Genomic DNA, 20,659 nt, shown 5'->3' with positions numbered 1-20,659 from the left:
GTATAGTTATATATATATATATATAATATATATATATATATATATATATAAATTATAAAGTGCAAGTACTTTATTTGCAGCACGGTGGCTCACCAGGTAAACCGTTGGCCCTAATTGCCCCTAAGTGTAACTTTATTGTGAGTGCGATTGTTTGTCTCGATGTGCCCTGGCAAGCAGTTCAGGGTTTACCCCGCCTCCTGCCCGTTGACAGCTGCGATAGCCTCCAGCGCCCTTCGAGTTCGTGTAGTTTTCAAACTTCGTCAGTGGTCAGTTACTTCAAATACTGCTTCCGTAAAGGCTGCTAAGGAATAATTTAAAGGTTGTATCGAGGCGCTTTTCCTCATTTTCTAAACATTCTATCTACGTCATTGATCGTAACCAAGTAATACTATTATTATTAAGTACTTCCGGGTTGTTGCGCGCGGTCAGGATACTTTGAGAAAATAAAGGATCCGAGCAAGAGGCTCATCTTGTGCAGTGCATTTTTTTCTGGATTGCACAGAGTGGTGCTGTGGTTCAGGGAGTGAACTATGAACCCTCATTTCAACTGACTTTTTGTCAGTCCTCAGTCCTAGCGACTCCATACTCGGAACGGGATTTTTGTCCGACAGTTTTCCAAACAAATCTGACTTACCACCGACAATGGCTGATAAAGCAAGGTAAGATAAGGTTTGACAATTGTTTAATTGTAAATATTGAGCTGACTTCTGTCAGCCTCAGCGTATGAGGAATGCAATAGTTTATGATAACACGTGTACTATTAAGTACGTGTATGTGATTATTTAATAGTTTTTCCAGCTTTGAGGATACCATCGTTCACCTGGATGTTAAGGTAGGATGAAACATACATTGTCTTTATTTACTTTAAAAGTTTTAACCTCCATGTTAAAGTAGGATTAAACATACATTTTCTTCATTACTATAACTAAGATGTATATATTACAATAACGTTGACAAACCACTTAGTGTTATAAAGATCCAGTATGACCCAGAACGTATAAAGTTATGTATACTGACTGGTACTCAAGTAAATGTTATTTTTCAGGATTATTATGGAAGGAAGTTGCAGAAGACCTCAGATCTTAAGAGTAACGCCTGTGTGGCTCCAGCAAAGCCCTACCCAAAATTCATCCTCCATGCTCTGAGGAAAGTTCATGCTGATGTGACTGACAGGTTGTTGCTCACTTTTTATTTATTCATTTTCTAATATGTAGTTGCAAATAACAGCCAGTAGCGTTCTCTAATGGGGTTCCCGCTCCCTCAGATACTATGGTTGTGGTCTGGTAGTGCCAGAGTGTTTGGAGGGCTGCAGGATTCTGGACTTGGGCTGCGGGAGCGGCAGAGACTGCTACATGCTGAGTCAGTTGGTGGGAAAGGCTGGCCATGTCACTGGCATCGACATGACTGAGGATCAGGTAGAATTAGTGGTGTGCTGTGCATTTGTAACCTGTGCCTATTGTACGGGTATATCTGATTTAATTTACTACTTAATACCTACGCTGTAACATTTATTCAGCTGCTCGGCGATGGCTACTTTTTGGATTTGTTTGTCGCCCTGTAATGAATATCTGTGCAGCACTTAGTGCTAGACTAATGGATGCCTTTTAACTTCGTAAAATCAGAATCAGTTTAATTGGCCAAGCAACACAAAAGGAATTTGTCTCCGGAAGTTGGTGCCACCCTAGTACATTGTAATGTAATGTAAAAGTTAAATCTATTACAGTACTTTGAAATGTTTAGGTTGGTGTTGAGCGATTTGGAGGGTAAAATCTCTAATCATGATATCGATATATACCATGATACAGAATGTTTCAGTTATTACATTAAAAATGTGTGTTGGTGTTGTGCTCCAGCTTAGGGAAGCATATGTGATGTCAAGCCTCGTGGTTCCCAAACTGAATTACAATGTTGAATGATTGCAACATTTAATGTCAGTATTACTAGGCTACACAATCGCAATTTTTGTGACCGATTAGTGAGTTTAAGTAAACAGATCAGCTGACAAGATGTCACAACATATTTGTTTAAAAAACGCATTCACTGTATACATATCCATGTACAGTATACAGTTTAACCTCACTGAAAAAGAGTCTCCTGTGATTATAATGAATTATTTTCTAATGCATTGGTTGGTTTTGGCACAACTATTTCTGCTCATCTCTGACAAGTGCGACCTCACATTTTCTTTCGCTTTTACAGGAAACCTTTCTGACTGTTTAACCCTTGACTCACAAAAAATTTGTTCATCAACATTGCACTTACTTAATTCATAACTCCACTTCTCCCGATAGATATCAAGACTAGATATGACCGTGTGCTATAACAGCTTTTTTTTTTTTTTTCAACATAAGCCTATCATGATCACCGGAGCAGAAGTGGTTCTTTGTTTAGTCATAATATCTTGCGAATAATAAAACAAAATTAAAATATCTGATGTTATCTAGCTCGAAGTGGCCAGGAAACATGTGGACTTTCACATGAAGGAGTTTGGCTACCAGAAGCCCAATGTGACTTTTGTCCAGGGCTACATTGAGGCCTTAACAGAGGCGGGTCTGGAAAAGAACTCTTTTGATATCATCATGTAAGCTGGACTTCTTTCCCTCTCACTTTCCCATTTTAAAGCTGTGTAGCTTTGGACATTTTTTTCATGGTCACTCTTTCATCACTTAGCTCCAACTGTGTGGTGAATCTTTCTCCAGACAAGAAGCGAGTCCTGACTGAAGCCTATCATGTGCTCAAGGTACTCTTTAGCTCATTGAAGTGGAATGATATCTTTTGAGAATTACATTTCACAAATTTTCCATAGGAAGGTTAGCTAGACAACTTTGGAGATATTTCACATTGGACACGAAAATTAGTTTGTATTTGAAAATAGTTGCAGATTGTATTTACATATGTATAATCCAACACCAGTCAAGCAAATAAAATTTAAGCATACCCGTCAAACCTCTATTTTCTGAATGCATTCCTCCAGAACAGTGTTTGACAGCATTGCCTCAAATCTGATTCATCGTACTCATCTTGAAAATTACCAAATGATTTACAGATAAGCAGTTCAGTAAATGGATGGATATCTATACTGTTCAGATTTTAATACATCGGATATACAATGCGGATTTGCATAAAATCTGGTGGTCATATTTTAGTTTAGCAATTTCCTGTGTAAATAAATTTCCAAGATTTTTACAATCCTTGCCTTACTCAATAAGTACTTTACTTGCTCTACTGTTGGTTAGGATGGTGGTGAATTTTACTTCAGTGATATCTACAGCAATGGAAGACTAACTGAGAAAATTAAAAACCACAAAATCCTGTGGGGTGAGTACTTTTTATGATCTGCTTATATAATGTACATAGGCTGCAGACATACACCTGAATATCTCACGCTTCAATCTCACGACAGGGGAGTGTTTAGGTGGTGCCCTGTGGTACAAAGATCTGCTGCGACTGGCGGAGGAAGTAGGATTCAGTCCACCAAGGCTTGTCACCGCCAACATTGTCACTGTAGATAACAAAGAACTCCAAGACATTCTGGGTTTGATGATTGTTTCTGCCTTCACCTGTTTTTATGTCATGTAATTTTATCCCATCAAGGCAGAATGCAGTGCATTTTTTCCCCACCAAGATAACACTCTTGAATAAACACACACTAACAAATTTCTTTTCACCTGTTCTGAATTACAGGCGACTTCAAGTTTGTGTCCGCCACATACCGTCTGTTTAAGGTCCCGAAAGACAGCCCAACGTCTTGTAAAGTCATTTATAATGGAAACATCACAGGGGCAGAGGACTCCCTCCACTTTGACTGTCAGTACGTCTTCAAGGTCTATATAGCGCCTTCAGCATCAGCACTGCTCCCCTCGTTGATTTTTGAACTTAATGTTCACAAATATTTGCTTCTGACAGGCAGATCAAATTGTGGATGTAGATGGTGAATTAGCTGCCATCCTGACCCATTCCAGACTTGCCCAGGACTTCACTTTCCAGCCACCGGGAAGCTCCTGTGAACCCTGCGGATTCATACCAAAGGTCAGTATTTTACCAGACCAACCTATTCTAGTGTTTGGGATGTTCTATTGGCTCTATGATGGCTGAGTAAATGTGAAATATGAATTAAAATTATCCACGAAATCCCAAGTTACTGTTTTGTTCTTTTTAAATCCTGAACCAGCGCTGTCAACATAACAAACGTGTGCTTTCACAAATAGTGAGGGTCGAGTCTTCTTCAAACCCAATTCCAATGAAGCTGGGTCATTATCTTAAACAAATAAAAACAGAATACGAACATTTACAAATCATGTTCCACCTATATTTAATTGAATACACCACAAAGGCAAGATATCTAATGCTCAAACTGATTAACTTTATTTTTTTTAGCAAATAATCATGAACTTACAATTTTATGGCTATAGCACGTTCCAACAAAGCTGGGACAAGTGGCAAAAAAAGACTGCAAAAGTTGAGGAATGCTTATGGAAAAGTGTTCTGTGGTCCGACGAGTTCACTTTTGAAATTGTTCTTAGAAATTGGGGACATTATGACATCTGAGCCAAAGAGAAAAAGAACCATCCGGACCATTATGGACTTAAAGTTCAAAAGCCAGCATCTGTGATGGTATGGGGCTGTGTCAGTGCCAACGGCATGAATAACTTACACATCTGTGAAGGTACCATTTATGCTCAAAGGTACATGCAGATTTTGGAGAAACACATGCTGTCAGCCAAGCAATGTCTTTTTATTGGATGACCTTGCTGGTTTCATGTTGCAACAGCATGGCTTTGTAGTAAAAAAACAAGTGCTGGTCCTACACGGCCCTCGCTCCGGTCCAGATCTGTCTCCCATTGAAAACGTGTGGCACAATATGAAGAGTAAAATCTGACAACAGAGACCTCGGACTGTTGAACAGCTGAAGCTGTATCTAAAGCAATAATGGGAAAAAAAAATCCACCTACAAAGCTTCAACAATTAGTGTCTTCAGTTCCCAAATGTTTAATGAATCCTGTTGAAGGAGAAGGTTATGTAGCACAGTGGTAAACATGACCCTGTCCCAGCTTCTATGGAATGTGTTGCAGACAAAATGTCAAGTTGATTATTTTCTAAAACGTTTTTCAGTATGAACATTAATTATGTCTTTGTGGTATTCCATTACATACAGCTTGAACATGATTTGCAAATCATTGTATTTTGTAATGTCCCAAGTTTATTGGAATTGGGATGGTATATGGAGATCACCAATCAGTGGAAACAAGGCAGTCTGAGCTGAGTATGGATAAAGTGTATACAAAAATAGGTAAAACATAGTGCAAGAACTGCAGTGTGGAGAAAGTGTTTGCCTCCTCCTGATTTATTTATCTTTTGCATCTTTATCACAATTTCATCCCCATCATCATAAAACAAACATATTAGTCAAAGACAACAAGTAACAACAAAACGCAATTTCTAAATGAAGGTTTTTATTATTGAGCATGTACAAAACTCCAAACCTACATGGCACTGTGTGGAAAAAGTGATTAGCCCCTAAAACCAAATACAGTAACTGGTTAAACAACAACAACAGCAGCAAAATATGGGACCTGTGATAAATTGCAATGACTCTTTTACAACACTGATATTTTGGCCCACTCATTTTTTCAGACTACATGTTGGAATTCAGCCACATTGTAGGCTTTTCCAAAATGAACCAACTTTTTAAGCCCATGCCACAGCATCTCAATAGGATTTGGGTCAGGACTTTGACCCGGCCCCTCCAAAGTCTTCACTTTGTTTTTCTTCAGCCTTTCAGAACCTGGTGTATTTTGGATCATTGTCCTGCTGGAGAACCCAAGTTCATTTCAGTTTGTGGTCACAAACACTTGGCTGGACATTGTCCTTCATGATTTTTTGTTGGATGGCTGATTTCAAGGTTCCATTTATCACAGGTTTTCCAGGTCCTGAAGTAGCAAGACAGCCCTTGATCATCAGACTACACCACTGTTCTGTATTTTAATGTTGGTATGATGTTCGTTTTCTGAAATGTGGCATTACTTTTAGGCCAGATGCAATGGGACACACACCTTCCAAAAAGGTCAGCTTTTGTCTTGTCGTATTACAGAGTATTTTCACAAAAGTCTTGGGGATCATCAAGATGTCTTCTGGCAAAATTGAGACCAGCCTTAATGTTCCTTTTGCACAGCAGTGGTTTTCATCTCTGAACTCTGTTTACCTTTTGATGATCTTTTGGTCTACTGCACTTTGTCAGGCAGGTTCTATGAAAACGATTTCTTGATTGAAAAATTTTACGACAGTATCAGGCGTTGGTGTGGCTAGAGAAATTGAACTCTGGTATTATAGACCAGTTATGTTTGAACAGGAGGAATCACTTTTTCACACGGATATGAAGGTTGGGTTTTTTTTTTCCTTCCTTAATTAAAATCTTCATTTGAGAACTGCATTTTGTGTTTTCTTGACCATTATTTAATGGGAAACATACAAAAAAATACAAGCGACAAACTCCATGCCCTGGGACCATATCTGGCCCCCCACATCATTTTAATGTGGCCTGCTAACACAAATCATGTGCATTTATTTCAAGCTTTTTTTTTCTTTTTGTTTTGTTTAAAGACCAATTTTCAAGATAAATTTGATAAACAACCTTTCCTTGACTCTCGATCTAAAAACACTCTTGATCTCAAAACTAGTTATCCATTAATTTGTTAAGTATATTTGGTTTGAGGGATTGTATCTTGTTCATTGATGGTGTGGCAATGTGCCTGTCTGGCAACCAGTTCAGGGTGTAGTCCACCTTTTGACTGAAGTTAGCGAACTAGGCACCAGTGCTCCTGTGACCTTTGTGAGGATAAGTGGCTTGGATGGATGAATGACTTTAATACAGCAGAGGCAAATCTATGTTAATGTAGTTTCACAGTCATGATGGCTCTCCTGGGGAAACCATGACTACAAAGAGGTCTCCAACCAATATAATTTTAAAGCCCCTTCGTACATAAAAACACCTTAAATGAGATTGAGCACCGGAGATCAGTATGTCTGTGGCATCAGTTTGAAATTCCGGACATGCCCTGAGAGGCCCGCTGTCTTACTGCAAACAGCCATATGCAATAAAAGATTGTCACAAGCGCTCTCACATAGGCACTCAGACACAAGCACGAGGTCAAGCAGCTGTCTCAGAGTCATGAAAAAAGTGTGGATTCATGCTGGCAACCTTGAACAGGAAGGAATGCTCTCATCTCTGACACGTGGAATGCTTTCTGATCAGCTCTCATGGTTATTTTGTGAATCCATAAATCCACAAGCATGACACTCCCCCCCCACACACACACACCCCCTTTTCATTGTTTTCAACATATTAAATTTCAATGATCATGCTTCTAAGATAAGGAGTTTTGAAGTATACCTCTGGACTGCCCCTTTGTTGTGCCATCAGGCTGACATAATTTACTATGATCAAACGTGCTTATTTAGAAACACTTTAGTGTTATTCAAGAACCAATGTCTAAGAGATGAAGAACCTCATCAAATTGGCAGCAAGTGACTCAGTTTATCATACAGTGGACCCCCCTATTCATGGAATATTCCAACCTGGTGACAACGCTAATAGTGGAAAATCTGCAGATAATCATCACCTATTATAATTGCATTGGGGGCGGATTGAATTTATAAACCCCCATAAATCTTGAATTAACGGGAACATAGCACTAGCAACTGGTTTTCGGGTTGGTTTTTTCACCCTGTGAAAAGTAAAAAGTAAGTAAGTTTCTTTCGGCTTGTCCCTTTCGGGGTCGCCACAGCGTGTCATCTCAGATGAACGCACATATGTTTGGCACAATTTTTACGCCGGATGCCCTTCCTGACGCAACCCTTCTCAGGGAGTGGAGGCCCCAGTGGGATACGAACCCACAACCCCTGGTTTATCAAACCAGTGCTCTAACCACTGAGCTACAGGGCCTCTTTTTTTCACCCTGTGAAAAGAATAAGAAAAAAATAATTTTGGGGAAAAAAATCTGCAACTTGGTGGATCTGCTAGTGGCCACTGTTGTGGAATAGAATGTAGTGGATTGGAAAAATATGAATTATCTTTTTACAGATTCCCTCATTTTTTTCCCCTTATCTGTAACTTTGGAATCATAAGCGGTTTGGAAAATTGATGGAAAAATGCAAGTGACTTTTTTTTTTTTTGCATCCTCCCCAGGCACCTTGTGAGGATCCTTTTGAGCTTGCTGTCCAGTTGCAGGGTCCAGTTTCAACCACAGGGGGGTGCTGCAATGCAAAGTCTGCAACCTGCTGCAAGTAATTGTTCGGTGGGTTCATCCCCCAGCATCATAATGTCAGGTTATTTGGTAGACTGGTACATCAGTGTTTCTCAGCTGTTGTCAACATGGCGCCTACATTTTCTCAAAAAACTGTTAGAAAATGCCTATAAATAGAAAAATATAATTTAAAAACATTGCACGTTTAAAAGTACCTTTCAGAACCCTTTGAAAAGAAACTGAATGAACATGAAAAATGTACAATGTACATAGTAAAATATCAAAACTGCAGAAAATGCAACCACAAATTTTCACCTAAATCTTTGCACTTATTTCTTCTTTTTAGGAAAGTCTCGTAAGAGTAATAGTTTTTCACGCATACCTATCAAAATAGTTATTTTTCAATTGAAAGTCGAACTAGTGATGCACTTTAATCATTTGACTGGACAGGGGGTCCAGTTCTGCTCTGATGGCAGCGTTATCAACCAAATTTGTACAACAGTCAAAATTCACTAAGGCACAACTCTGCAAACTAGTTCACTGCAGGCCGCTCCTTAATTCAAAATATCTTGGCTGGTACCATCGTAAGCCACGGACCCACTGCACATTTTTCCTACCTGTCCATGATCAACCATTGTAGGCCCGGGACTCACTTTAGGGTCGCGACCTACCAGTTGAGATACACTGCGGCAGGTATTTGCATTCACAGAGATGAGGCGTTTGAAAGTTTGATTTTTTTTTTTTTTAAATAATCCTCGCAGTTCTTTCATGTGTTATTTTGTATCATTTCAATTAGGAAATATGAATGGAATGACCTTGCATTAAAAATGAATGACATACCAATGCAATGATGTACAATATGTATCAACATACACTTAAAAGTAATGTTTGAAGTGATATCAATTGCTTAATGTCTAAAATGGACAAATCATCAAAGACGTTAGCTGGCCCAACCAGTTATTAGGTTGAGAGGGCAATTACTTTTTCACTCAAGGCCAGGTCACTTTTTAAATTTACTTGGGTTGTATTTGTCTGATATTTACATTTGTTGGATGACCTTAAACATGCAAAAATAAAAGAATTTGAGAAGGGGCCCAGTACTTTTTCAGAGCACTGTACATGTCACACTGGGCAAAAAAGCAGCTAATCGACACCTGAGGATTAATAAGGGATTTTGGAGTGAAGTGTTAGGGCTCAGATGGAGGTCTTTCTTGCCCCAAAACACACAGCTAAAAACATCAAAGAATGAGTGAGATAAATACAGTAGACCATTCTGAAGTGACTTCCATAAACTGGAATTTAAATCTTAGAAAACATCTGTGGAAGGCTCTGAAACATGCAGGCTGGAGAAGGTAACATTCTAAGGTAAAATAGCCAGAGGGCTTTGCTAACAGGGACTGGGCCGAAATATCTTTTGACAGGTACGTAGGTAAGTAAGTGTCATTGAGAACTGCAAAAAAGGTTTTACTTCCTCATAACGTAGTGAAAGAAAACACAGCTAAAGTTGCCATTTTTTCCCCAATCCTGTTTGTTTGTCTTTTCTTTTGGACCAGATGTCGTAATTTTTTTTAATTTGTACATTTATATTTATGAATATTTATATATTTCATCATTTCCCCATCATAGAAATATTTCAATAATTTTACCTAAATTTGTATGACTACGTATTCTGCAAAATCAATAGTAGCATGAATAATCTACAGTAAACACTCCTGCAGAATACGTTTTTTCTTTTTTAAGGGGTGACGCTCCCCGATAAGTCTATTTTATTTAATCGAGTGTTTTGTTGTTATACTTGTATGTAATTTAAAATTCTGTACAATGCATTTTAAGGCCTTAATTGCTTTGTTATATTTTTTCTTTTCATACTGTTAATAAATGCAAATCAGAATCATGTTTATTCCCAAAGCTAATGCAAGGAATTAGCCTTAAATTGGTGGAAAATTCAAAATGAAACTAAAATGACCGTTACACCTCATGAACATAATCAGAATGAAACTGTGTATGTGGAGTTTGAAATGTAAAAGGTCATGTTCCTATGTGAATTAAGTATGGTTGAAATTTAAACCGTGAAGTGGAATGGCTGTATGCAAAAGGTAGAGTACAGTAAAACCTCGATAGAACAGACTAATAGGAGCTTGGTTGCAAGATATAGCAGATTGTCCGTTGAATAAAAAAAAAAAAAAATTATTATATTATGATTAAAACATTTTTGAGGCACTATGCGTGCATATTACTGGACAGTTCAAAATTGTTTTGTAGGTTCTTTTCATGGGCTAAATGAGTATAATACAAAATTATTGTAAATACAAAAACGCTCAAGTTTCACATTGAATCCACGTTAAAGTGCGGTTGACATCCCTATAAACATAAAATAGATATTGTAATGAAAAATACATATAACAGTATTCACTTCAATGTCTATACGAAAAAAAGAAAGTGAGCGGAGAGCGCGTCATCCATGCACAAAGTTGCGCAATTGAGTGTCCCTCGACATCCAAGTGGTCGCCATATTAGTCGCGTCATCTGTCCTTGACGTCATCGTCACTTCCGCCGTTGAAAACGCGCAGTGCCTGCTTCTACGGAAGCCGAACAACAGAGATATTCAGATTTTTCCAACGCCCCTTCTGACACGGAAGCTCTTTTCGAAAAGGACAACACCACACAACCGAGTGAAGTTACCAGGGCAATATTACACTATTGTTTCGAGCCCTCAGGGCAATATTACACTATTGTTTCGAGCCATATTCAGATGATATCCGATCACGGCCAAACCAGATCCCGTCCGATCCACTCCCGCGGCGGAGATGAGCCATCGCGGCTCATCGCAGCCGGCCGGTGTAGCTTACGACAGAGCCGAGCGGTGCTGCTTTAGTTACACTCGAGCCGGCTGAGTAACGCATTCTCGGCTGGGTTCTTCAGAGTCCCCCCCGTCGCAAAGCCCCACATGCAGCCTTCGGGGAAGATGTGACCGCCGAACGCGGCGCCTCAGCCGGTGTGGCTGAGTTTCGGCCCGCCGTGCTATATAAGGAGGGGGTGGAGCCGAGCTATGTTGCAGGCTGAGTGAGACATTGTTGGCTGGGGGACGAGCACATCGACACATTTCATACGCGGATCTTTTGTTACGTTATGAGAGAGACCGATTACGTGGTCCACCCCAAACTATTATTTTTTTAGTAGCTGTATACACACCTACCTGTTAATTGGAACCCACGAAACTCTTGTCCTTTGCACCCGTGCAATCCATTTTTCACAACGAACAGGGTGTCTTTCAAACTTATGAAGGGTAATTCAATTCTCCCGAGTGTTCAAGCAATGTCCAGCAACGCAATGAGCCGACATTTTGGCTAACACGAAGGAACAACGAGCTACCTTCGGAGGTAAAACTAATGGAAACAAAGGAGTCCACGAGGGGGCACCACTGTCCTTTACGTCACTTCCTGCTTCTTCTCTACAACAAATTCCTGAGACAGTTTTTATGGGGGGAGTTACAAAAAGCTGTATACGTCAAAATCATGTTTTGTGGTGAAAAAACACATGGGACCATATTGGCTGTGGGGTTTTCATTAATAATATACCAAAAATCATCCGTTTGACGACACTTGAGCTTTAAACACGCCAGTGTGTTGTGTCGTGATGTTGACATACAACACTCATCATGGTGAGTCGCTTTTGTGTGGCGCGAAGAATTCAAATTGTATTTTATCAGTGAATAAATGGCTTTTTCCATGGTGTGTAATTTGAATAAAAGTGTCACATTGCCATTTTAGAAGTTAAATCAACATTTTAATTCAATTTGTGGAATAACTGGGCACAAGGTGAACATTTATACTGCAGGGTGGAAAAAGTATGTGAAACCCTCTGTCAAAGCATTAGTCAATGTTAAAATGACTATCTGTTTATCGATGAAACATAATCAATGTTGCTACTCTCCCAAGCAGTGGCCGTCATGTAAATATCGGAGCAAGAGCACAGAACCAAATGCTAAATGCGATCAAGAAAAATCCTAGAGTGACAGCTCGATAACTATACATAAATCTTTGGCACATCCCAATATCTATATTTTCAAATTATAATTACTAAAGCATTAAGAATTGAGTGGCAAAATTGAAGGACAAGACAAGAAAAAAAAGTCTGACTTTTCCAAAAAGTGCAGCTGTCACAGTGGTACTGCCAAGGTTTTATATGGACAGATAAAGCCAAAGTTAACTTGTTTGAAAGGATTAAACAACCCAGTTGTGGAGTACGTATAGTTGTTGTCATTGGTTATTCAGGTCAATGTGTCCATCTCTAGAGGTCACGTAAACATAGATCTGCAACTTATATAGACATCTTGACCTCTTTCGTGTCTGTCACAATTCTCAAAACTTAAGAAACATTTCAATCATGAAATTGATGCATTCTGAAAAAAAAAAACAATCAGGAGTCAGTATATACTTGACAAAGTATTTCAAGGAAATTTTGTAGTTAAAACACAATGTAGGCCTGAGTTGGGTGGTTTATTGTGTTGAGTGATTTCAACAATCTTTAAACAAATCAACGTAATTATAAGCATGCAGTTGGAATATTAATTGACCATGAAAACCGTTTCTAATTAACAATGGCACGATTCAATCCAAATTCAATTTTACTGATTTATTTTTGAAATACAGTACAGTAGCTGAAAAAAATCCCTTTTAATTTTTTAAAATATAATATCCCTATGACTTGTTTCCGAATCGGTACCTATTAGGGTCCATGCTGTTTCGTGTAGTGAGGCACAGGGTGTGCAAAAAGCTTGTACATTTTGAAACCCTCCCTCAGACTTTGACAGTCTGCGGTCAAGTCAGCCTCCACTCGAAAAAAAGTTCAGCCCCTCCACACACGCCTACTGTGCATTACGGTAATAAATCGCCACCAAACCGAGAAAGACACCTTCAAAATAACACCTTGCAAATAGTACATGAATGTAAATGTAAATATGATCATTGAGGTTATTGCAATCAACCAATCAACGTCCGGAATCTGCATATTTCACTGTCATTACCACTGATTACGAAAATGAAAAATCTGTGGAAAAAATGTTTTCAATGTCCCAACACCAGTCCACTTCTGGATGATACGAGAACACCCCAGGTCTGTTAAATTTACAGTTCTGCAATACATAAAGGTTTTTGTTTTTGTTTTTTTTTTAAATGTGACAGTGAAAAAAAATCCACATTTCACAGGAGACTTATTTTGAAATGCAAAATCAGATTTAATGAGACTTCTTTTAGTGGAGATGTGGGGTAGTGTAGTCTCACTCAGAATAATGGTGAGATTTTTTTCCCCCCATGTTTTGAAATCAGTGTTAATGACAGCAAAAAAATATGCACATTTCATGGGACTTTTATTTTGAAATGAGACATAAGACTTTGATGGGATCTGTTCTTATGGAGACTTGGTGGGAGAGTCTAGTGTCCCCCAGGACTGGGCAGGTGTTGTGATACCGAAAGGATTTTTTTAACTTATTAAAAAAATGATAATTTTGGGTAATAACATTTAAATATGTAGATTTCATGGGACCTTTATTTTGAAATGCAAGACCAGATTTGGATGACACCTCTTTGATGAAGACCAGGGTGGTCTGGTGTCCTCCAGGACTGGACAGGTGTTTCGATACTGAAAGATTATTTTAAATCCCCTTTTTTAAAATCAGGGGTAATGACAGTGACATTTGCAGATTTCAGAGGACTTGAACTACAATATCAGATCCTTATCAAACCTCTTTTAGTTGAGGACTTTGTTGGTCTAATGTCCCACAGATCTGCACTGGTATTGCGATATCAATATATGGTTGCCAGCCAATCACAGGGCACATGGAGACAGACATCAGTCGCACTCACACCTAGGGGCAATTTAGAGTATCCAATTAATGCATGTTTTTGGGATGCGGGAGGAAATTTGAGTGCCCGGAGAAATGCAGCCATGAGGAGAACAAGCAAACTCCACACAGGCAGGGCCCGGATTTGAACCCCAGTCCAAACGCTCTACCCCTTTGATTCCATCCATCCATCTATTTTCTTTGCCGCTTATCCTCACGAAGGTTGGGAGGAGTGCTGGAGCCTGTCCCAGCCATCAACGGGCAGGAGTCGGGGTACATCCTGAACTGGTTGGCAGCCAAATGCAAGGCACATGGAGACAAACAACAGTTACACAATCACACCTATGGGCAATTTAGAGTCTCTAATTCATGTTGCACATTTTTGGGATGTGGGAGGAAACCGGAGTACCCGGAGGAAACCCACGCAAGCACGGGGAGAACTTGCAAAAGGTCTGGGATTGAACCCGGGACCTCAGAACTGTGAAGCCCACGCTTTTCCATCTGATGAACCGCGCCGCCCCCTTTGAATCCATTTTAACTTTATTTTCAATGTATCTCCAGATTCAAATTAACCTTGCTGCTTGAAATCCTTGGATAGTCCACTTCTGCTTTCTTCCTGGATCAGGCTGTGCCAATGTGGAATTTTAAAATTACACACCATCTCATCCTGCGCTTTCTACTTTGGCTTCAGACCAGACCTTTGCCACTCAGAAAAGAAAAAATCTCGTCCATTATAAAACACATTGATGGGCTGCGTAAATACTATAACATTTCTAATTATGAGTGTACGTCTTTAAGGGGGTGGGGGGGGTATACACAGTATGTATGTGAATGAATGTGTATGTGTGCCATTGGATGTAACAACCAGTCATCCCTCACTCGTTGAATCACGTTGCAAAATGCCACAAACTGAATAGCTGTATGTTATACTTTCAATTTGCATTGGATTATTTTTTTGCGTGCAACGCAGAATATCTGCGAGACTGAATCGGCGGTGCACAATTGCGCACCGGTCGATCGCGAGCGTAGGCCAAAAGCTTTTGTTTTGAAGGTGTGTTTCGCTGCTCGTTTCCTCTTACCGTAATGCAGCGTGTGAACAAAAATAGGGGCAGTTAGCTCGACTGCTTCTTTGCGAGTCGAGGCTGGCTTGACCACCGCACTTTGAGCCGGGTCCCCAGAATTCTTTATTCGAGTCGACACAACATTCGCCACCGTGTTGTCGACTTGGCTCGTACCAACGATAATGGCTGAACAAGCAAGGTAACACCCAGCTACAAACATACCAAACTTGTCTCCATTTCTTTTCGTCAACTTTTAGAATGTCGAGTCTGTTGCATTCGTTGCCGTCTACATTTATAGTTATCGTGAAGAACAAACGTATCATAAACCTGGGATTTTTTCAACCAATGTAATTAATTTGAACATTCAGACATAACATCTGGTTTCGTCTTCATCTGAACGACATATTTATTATTTATTTTACAATTGATTCAATAATCTTTTGAAGCTTTGCTGATACCACCGTTCACCTGGATGTTAAGGTAGGGTTGGAAAAAAAAAAACTATCGTCTGCATGCTTTTGCCTCTCCTAATAATTTCAATTTAGTCATCTACCTCTTGTCCAGCTGAGCAGCTATGAATACCAGCCGGCTGTGAAAGTGATCATGAACGCAGTTTTCAATTTGAAAGTTTCATTGCATGCCTTAATTTGTCTAACCCTAACTCTGAAATAGTGACAAAACAACATTAGTCTTCATACAATCAAAATAACTTGTTTGTGGTTTGACTCAATAAATTTGTGTATGATGTTCTCACATATTTACATTTCATACAGTATGCATGTTTAGTCGCTAACAAAGTGACACCACTCCATCCATCCATTTTCTTAACTGCTTATCCCCACAAGGGTCGGGGTGAGTTGGATAGTAAAGATGATTCTGATGTGATTTTTACAAGGTGGGGCTGGATTTTATAGTTCTTGTTCTCATTGATGTAACTGACCCAACGTCCCCTTTCTGTGACATTAACATCTATATATAAACCCTCTCATGTAGGATTATTATGGAAAGACATTGCAGAAAACATCCGATTTAAAGAGTAATGTCTGTGTGGCTCCAGCGGGGCCTCTCCCAAAACTCATCCTCCAGGCTTTGAGGAAAGTCCATCCTGATGTGACTGACAGGTTGTACCTCAATATGTTCACGCACTTTTTTGGCAAAGCATAGTTTGTAATGTTCCAGAATGGGGTTCCTCTTCCCCATCAGATATTTTGGTTGTGGTCTGGCTGTGCCAGAATGTTTGGAGGGCTGCAGGATTCTGGACTTGGGTTGCGGGAGTGGCAGAGACTGCTACATCCTAAGTCAACTGGTGGGAGAGGCTGGCCACGTCACTGGCATCGACATGACTGAGGATCAGGTAAACGATTCTGGTCAACTACCATCCATCTTTTGTCTGAAATCTCGGGATTAATTTAAAATTTCCAGGTGGACCTAATATGACCTTCACTTAAACCTTGGCGTGCATATGTCAAACTGTTTCATGTTTCATTACGTTTGGCAAAGTCTCAAGGGAAAACCATGTGTACAACAGTTATTGTATCAGTAACTGTTCAAATGCTGCAATGATGAGCAAGAACAGAACTCTTTAACATGCCAATGTGTGGCATTATGATCATGAATAATAAGAGCAGATGTTCAAGTAGTTGCGTCACTTCTAGAAGCAGAATTACCTAATTGAGTGGAGCAAGAGAAAGCGGTTCATGACATGTTTCTTTCATGGGGATGCGATCTATCAATAGCATGTATGAATGTATGCTCTGGGTATGTTTTGCTGAAAGATAAAAGAGCAGGTTTTGTGCCAAAAGTGGCTGCGAAGGCCTATTTTTAGCTAAGGAAAAACAAACCTAAAGCACAATGCTGCCACCACTACGTTTCATTGTAGAACTCGTGGTTTTCTTGTGATGTTGTTGTTGTTGTTGTTGGTTATTCATCAAGCTTTTAAGGTTGATTGAAATCATATAGCTTTAACAAATTTTAAGATTCTTGAAATGTATCAGCACGGTGGAGCAACTGTAAAGTGTTGCCCAGGGTTCAATCTCGGTCTACAGAGAGTGTTCATATTTTTAAAAATAGGCTCAAGACCCACATTTTTTGTTTTGTGTAGAGATCGTGTTTCTTCACTTGGATTCTCTTTGCCCAGCCACAGTTCATTACATTATTATTATTATTATTACTATTAGTTACTTTTTTTTTTTTTTTTTTTAGCTCTTTGTGTGTGCGCCCTTATGTATCTCTTTGGATAAGTGGAGGGAGGAGATTGATTTTATTTATATAAAGCACTTTGAGTTGCATGTCAATGTATGAAAAGTGCTCCATAAATAAAGTTTGAATGATTTCTAGATAGATAAGGCTGGCACAAAGACAACACTGCATATCAGAAGAACAACACAATGCCAATGATGAAGCATTTATAAGCTTTAGATTTAGATTTTTAATTCAATATACAGCAGCTTGTGGTCTAATTAATCTGAAACTTCATTTAAATCTCTTTTGCAATCTAGCTCGAAGTGGCCAGGAAACATGTGGACTTTCACATGAAGGAGTTTGGCTATCAGAAGCCCAATGTAACTTTTGTCCAAGGCTACATCGAGGCCTTAACAGAGGCAGGTCTGGAAAAGAACTCCTTTGATATCATCATGTATGTTGTACATCTTGCCTCCTGCTCTATTTCTGTTAACGTCGCATTTTAATCCTGTGTTTTGTATTTGTAAAAATGGTAAATATTTTTCATTACTTTCTGTAGCTCCAACTGTGTAGTGAATCTTTCTCCAGACAAGAAGAAAGTCCTCGCTGAAGCTTACAACGTACTCAAGGTGCACTTGTCTTAACTCAATTTTGGCCTCATTGTCAGAAAACATTTCACGAGATATGACAAGAATGTCTTAATCAATTAAGAAGTTAATGTACATGCTCTACTGATGGTTAGGATGGTGGTGAGTTTTTCTTCAGTGACATGTACAGCAATGGAAGACAAACGGAGGACATTAAAAACAACAAAGTTCTTTGGGGTGCGTATTATCAACCGACTCCCATATGTTTGTTGCCGACACATGGCTTAGTATAATATTGCAATTTTGCAATGCAGGTGAGGGTTTCGGTGGTGCGCTATGGTACAAAGATCTGCTGCAGTTGGCTGAGGAAGTCGGATTCAGACCTCCGAGGCTCGTCAAAGCCAATAATATTTCTGTTGACAACAAAGAAATCCAAGCCATTCTGGGTGTGACCCTTGCTTCTGTCTGGACTGTGAATTTGCTGTTATGTTTTGTCATTGTAAACGGACAGAGTAGTCTACACAACTTCATTTTCAACCAATATAGCATTGAATTTACTGAGAATTTCTTTACACCTGTTCTGCATGACAGGTGACTTCAAGTTCGTCGCTGCCACATACCGTCTGTTTAAGGTCCCAAAGGGCAGTGCGAAGCCATGTAAAGCAATTTATAATGGAAACACTAGAGGGGTGGAGGACTCCCTCCACTTTGACTGCCAGTACACCTTCAAGGTCTGGATACTGTATGGAGCTCCTGCAGCATCAAATCAGCTCCAGTGGATTTTGAACTGAATCTTCACAAACTTTCGCATCTGACAGGCTAACCAAGCGACAGAGATCGATGGCGAACTGGCCTCTGTCCTAACCCATTCCAGATATGCGCAGGCCTTCACTTTCCAGCCGCCAGGAAGCTCTTGTGAACCATGTCAACTCAAACCTAAGGTCAGTGATACTTAAAAATGCAGTGTGTAAAAATTTGTGGCATAACTTTGAACACCAGAGGTCAGCATGTTAGTAGTATCAATTTAAAATTGTGGACATGCCCATAGAGGCCCACTGTCTATCTGTGCTCACAGTAGAGGAAACATGCTGCACAGTCTCTCTCCTTCTCTCTCTCTCTCTCACACCTCTTTCTCTGTCTCTCTGTTTCTCTCTCGCTCTGTCTCTCTTTTTTTCTCTCTCTCTTCTCTCTCTCTCTCTCTCTCTCTCTCTCTCTCTCTCTCTCTCTCTCTCTAAGTACACATACAGTACGCACTCATGCACAAGCAGAAGGTCAAGCAGCTGTCTCAGAGTCATAACCAGACTGTGGAATCATGCTGAGAACCTTGAACAGGAAGGAATGCTCTCTTCTCCAGTTCGTGGAATGCCATCTTATCAGCTCTTATGGTTCTTCTTTGAATGCATACGTTGGATGAACAACAGTAGATGATTACGTAAAAAGACCACTTTTCAGTGATGTACTACAGATTGGACATTTTGAATTCATAGTACTTCTAAGATCCGAGTTCATGGTTGAACATTTGGACTGCTCCAACGATGTGCAATGAGGTTACATATTTTTGTGTTCTCGTTCATGTTTGTTTACCACAAAGACATACTATTGCTTAGCTCCACTTTTGTCACATGCTTATGTCATGAACAAATAATGTGTGATGAAGTTAAAAACAAAGAAATAGAATCAAAACACCACTTGTAAACCGACGCAGAACGTGGATTGATATGAGACACATTTTTCATGCTGAATATAGAATGTAATGAAACTTTTTCTATTTAATGTGTTTTTGCACGCTCTAGAATTGCCTTGGGTGATACTTGATATAATCCCAAAAATGTGATGTCCTCTTCCTTGTTGAACTTGTCATTCAGGCCGGCTCTTGGGATCCTTTTGAGCTTGCTGTGCAGCTGCAGAAACCGAGTGCAGGCTCAGCCACAGGGGGATGCTGCAGTACACGGTCTTGAAGCTGCTGCCTGCTAGTGATTGTGGGAAAGGAGCACTGCCGCAATGTTCCGAATCTTAGTATCATAATGGAATTGCACTGTAACAATAAAGTAGTTTGAAAGTCACAAATGATTGTTTTTCCGTAAGTGAGCTAACAAAAGAAGTGTCCAATTTCTGGGGCGAAGGAGTAAATACACGATGGTAAAAACCTGTTAAATTGGTTAGAAGTGATTTGGAACACAGGACAGATTAGAATTTTCTTATTCTGGTATTTTGATAGGTATTCTCCTCAAACTGCACCTTGTTAAAAGATAAGACTTCTTTGTACCAGTACAGCATGTAAATTCAGACTGGAATAATATATATCAATAAAGTGCTCACTTTAGGCAACTTATTTTATTCATTTTTTTTCTACTGCCTCTTTTATTTTTATAATAACATATGTAGTTGCCTTTTTTTCTCAATTTCAATAATTCTCAACAATGTCCAAATCAATTTGTCTATCACTTTAGTTTTTGTTTCTCACTGTAATATGAGAATAAATGTTTTTGATTTTGTTTTGTTGATCAGCACCTTTATATATTTTTAGAGACACTTTCTTATAGTGTTACTAATTATAGAGGCAATGGTTATAAAAATGAGTGATCAACAGGTTAATGACACATCATAAGATTGCAATTTTCTGCTTACTACTGTGAATGTACATCTTAAGAGGTTTTGACATCCTATACTTTAATCACTATATGCAGTCATGGCATACTTTCCCCAATTATTCATGAGTCTTTCGAAGTCGTTATAGCAGTATAC

The 20,659-nt window shown here is 39.4% G+C and overlaps 2 protein-coding genes and 1 non-coding gene across 6 annotated transcripts; 2 read left to right on the top strand and 1 right to left on the bottom strand.

Moving 5' to 3' along the window:
• The first annotated feature begins 205 nt into the window (after positions 1–205).
• On the top strand, positions 206–10,129 carry LOC133506597 (arsenite methyltransferase-like). 4 transcript variants are annotated; one of them, XR_009796545.1, is made up of 11 exons: positions 206–659; positions 790–832; positions 1,046–1,173; positions 1,265–1,415; positions 2,445–2,581; positions 2,671–2,740; positions 3,237–3,318; positions 3,404–3,535; positions 3,685–3,807; positions 3,907–4,029; positions 8,186–10,129. XR_009796545.1 is itself a non-coding variant. In XM_061830877.1 (11 exons), the coding sequence occupies exons 1-11, from the start codon at positions 643–645 to the stop codon at positions 8,285–8,287; spliced, it is 1,047 nt and encodes a 348-aa protein (XP_061686861.1). In that variant the 5' UTR covers positions 206–642; the 3' UTR covers positions 8,288–10,127. The 4 variants fall into 4 exon arrangements, 3 of the variants coding, with proteins under 3 accessions (XP_061686861.1, XP_061686860.1, XP_061686862.1); XM_061830877.1 differs by having other exon boundaries at positions 2,523–2,581; positions 3,685–3,824; positions 8,186–10,127; XM_061830876.1 differs by having other exon boundaries at positions 209–659; positions 799–832; positions 3,685–3,824; positions 8,186–10,125.
• trnai-gau (transfer RNA isoleucine (anticodon GAU)) lies at positions 7,870–7,942 on the bottom strand. The gene has a single exon. It is a non-coding gene; the product is annotated as a tRNA-Ile (tRNA).
• A 5,048-nt stretch (positions 10,130–15,177) lies between the features above and the next one.
• LOC133506116 (arsenite methyltransferase-like) lies at positions 15,178–20,409 on the top strand. The gene is made up of 11 exons (XM_061829906.1): positions 15,178–15,345; positions 15,593–15,626; positions 16,140–16,267; positions 16,350–16,500; positions 17,645–17,781; positions 17,887–17,956; positions 18,070–18,151; positions 18,229–18,360; positions 18,506–18,645; positions 18,733–18,855; positions 19,780–20,409. The coding sequence occupies exons 1-11, from the start codon at positions 15,329–15,331 to the stop codon at positions 19,870–19,872; spliced, it is 1,107 nt and encodes a 368-aa protein (XP_061685890.1). The 5' UTR covers positions 15,178–15,328; the 3' UTR covers positions 19,873–20,409.
• Positions 20,410–20,659: the final 250 nt, after the last annotated feature.

The sequence above is a fragment of the Syngnathoides biaculeatus genome, chromosome 9 (genome assembly GCF_019802595.1).
Source record: "Syngnathoides biaculeatus isolate LvHL_M chromosome 9, ASM1980259v1, whole genome shotgun sequence".
NCBI classification, from domain to species: domain Eukaryota; kingdom Metazoa; phylum Chordata; class Actinopteri; order Syngnathiformes; family Syngnathidae; genus Syngnathoides; species Syngnathoides biaculeatus.
The sequence above is the reverse complement of the archived record's forward strand: the minus strand, read 5'-3'. Positions and strand labels throughout refer to the sequence as shown.

Bases quoted from the DNA above. Each gene is read 5' to 3' on its own strand.
- LOC133506597 (XM_061830878.1), top strand. The intron at 1,416-2,444 runs GTAGAATTAGTG...GATGTTATCTAG, and splicing joins TCGACATGACTGAGGATCAG to CTCGAAGTGGCCAGGAAACA. The intron at 2,582-2,670 runs GTAAGCTGGACT...TTCATCACTTAG, and splicing joins AACTCTTTTGATATCATCAT to CTCCAACTGTGTGGTGAATC.
- LOC133506116 (XM_061829906.1), top strand. The intron at 15,627-16,139 runs GTAGGGTTGGAA...CCTCTCATGTAG, and splicing joins CCGTTCACCTGGATGTTAAG to GATTATTATGGAAAGACATT. The intron at 18,361-18,505 runs GTGTGACCCTTG...TCTGCATGACAG, and splicing joins AGAAATCCAAGCCATTCTGG to GTGACTTCAAGTTCGTCGCT.